This window comes from Anastrepha ludens, chromosome 4 (genome assembly GCF_028408465.1).
Source record: "Anastrepha ludens isolate Willacy chromosome 4, idAnaLude1.1, whole genome shotgun sequence".
Classification (NCBI taxonomy): Eukaryota; Metazoa; Arthropoda; class Insecta; order Diptera; family Tephritidae; genus Anastrepha; species Anastrepha ludens.
Window position 1 is genome coordinate 32524933 of NC_071500.1, and position 1635 is coordinate 32526567.

Below are 1635 nucleotides of genomic sequence, written 5' to 3' on the forward strand. Positions count from 1 at the left end.
TTCGTCCCGAAAAAAAGGGCAGAAATTCTGATGGAAATTTTTCGATTAATTCAGATTATCAAAGTTTTAAATGCCACGTTTTTAATATACAAAGCATTTCTGCAATTGCGGCAAGGCACGGCGGTTGGAGTGGTCTATTTAGCGGAAGTTAATTTATATCTCAAAAAAGCGGCAGTAACAGTTAACTCTCATTACAAAAATATTTTTTAATTTTTTATTATTTATGTTATAACTTATTGATATTAAATTTTATTAATTTCTCTGTATCCGGGTCGGTGCTCGCCGCGACGCTCGCTAAGCTTATCAGTAAAATCTTGGTTAGCAACGGAAGAAACTTTATGAAGTTTTGTTTTGGGCATGCATTGTGTGAGCTCCTTTTCCTTTCGACACCGTCTGATGGCGTATTCTAGGCTACCTGCCAATTTCTCTACTAGTTACTTCTTAATCTCATACCTATTTTTCGGCATTGGTACTCATTATATTTACCCTTATCCATAATATTAGCAAACATTAATGACTCCATTGCTAACAATTTTCATAGGGAATTTCCTCATCGTCTCCTCATATTACAAATAACTCTCGTTTGTGAGCCGACCGAGAAGTCGTACAATTGTAGCGAGTTTCAATATGTAGTGCAAGAAGACGATACAGTCTTGTTGCCATTTAGACAACACTAGATGGTGCCAACCCTTGCAGTGGATTATTGGTTGAGAGAAGAAACACAATGGTTGGCCCTCATTTCGACTGCCGTGCATCGATTCCGAAGAAGATTTGTCTCCATTTTTTTTCTCCCCATCCACATTTTTACATAAACTTTTCCGACTTGCATAGAAGAAAAACATGAAATATTGCGTGCATAAAAAATTGTTTTTTTATTTAAAACATTATTTAAAGTTACACCAATTTAATTCTTCAATTTGGAGCAGGTTTTGATATCAGAGGGATATTGAGTGAACACCGAAATCAGGTCGGTTATAGTGGAGACAGCGCAACCGGCATAGGTAGCTGGAGTGGATGGCAATTTCTTCGCCAGACTAATAGTCTTAGAGACCTGTCCCTTCAGTGTAATCATTTTATTTATCAACTTTATGAAACAGCTGAATGGAGTTGTCTTATTTCCATCGGTCGCATCGTCGAGAGCACCGTTGTTGCAAACGTTGCTGTTCAGGTGGATGAGGTCATTGCAAGTGATTACAACCGCTTGTACTTGGCTAATAAGTGCGGTAAAGCTCTTCAAGGCGCCAGTGTTGCAATCCTTAACGGCATTGAGGAAATCTACTGCAACATTGCGAAGGTTCATGACTGCTTTCATGGAACAATTAACACCTTTCAGAGTACGTAAACTGGCTTTGAGAGTAAAGTAGAATACCCGCAAAACATTGAATGAGTCCGCTTCAGTGATCTCGTCGGCGAAGTCCAAAGGAGTGAATTCCGCTAGTTCTTCATTTTCAATACTTCCATGCGAGAAATCAATATCGGCCTGAGGATAAGAGGATCGAAAAATTATTGCTGTTGAAGATACACTTATTCTGGTAATCGAATATTTTTACTTACCGCGGCTACTGCCAAGCACAGTCCAAGGATGAATGCAAGCACAGTTAACTTCATTGTGATTTGTTTGAGTTGTAAGCACAG

At 38.8% G+C, this 1635-nt stretch overlaps 1 protein-coding gene across 1 annotated transcript; it reads right to left on the minus strand.

Annotated features, from left to right (window-relative positions):
• Nucleotides 1-886: 886 nt before the first annotated feature.
• On the minus strand, nt 887-1635 carry LOC128861649 (uncharacterized). The gene is made up of 2 exons (XM_054099937.1): nt 1555-1635; nt 887-1480 (listed from the first exon to the last, which is right to left on the minus strand). Exons 1-2 carry the CDS (start codon nt 1606-1608, stop codon nt 905-907), a joined length of 630 nt encoding a protein of 209 aa, XP_053955912.1. The 5' UTR covers nt 1609-1635; the 3' UTR covers nt 887-904.

Coding starts and splice junctions, on each gene's coding strand:
- LOC128861649 (XM_054099937.1), bottom strand. CDS start 1,608: ATGAAGTTAACTGTGCTTGCATTCATCCTTGGACTGTGCTTGGCAGTA. Junction 1,481..1,554: donor TGTGCTTGGCAGTAGCCGCG/GTAAGTAAAAAT, acceptor TCTTATCCTCAG/GCCGATATTGATTTCTCGCA.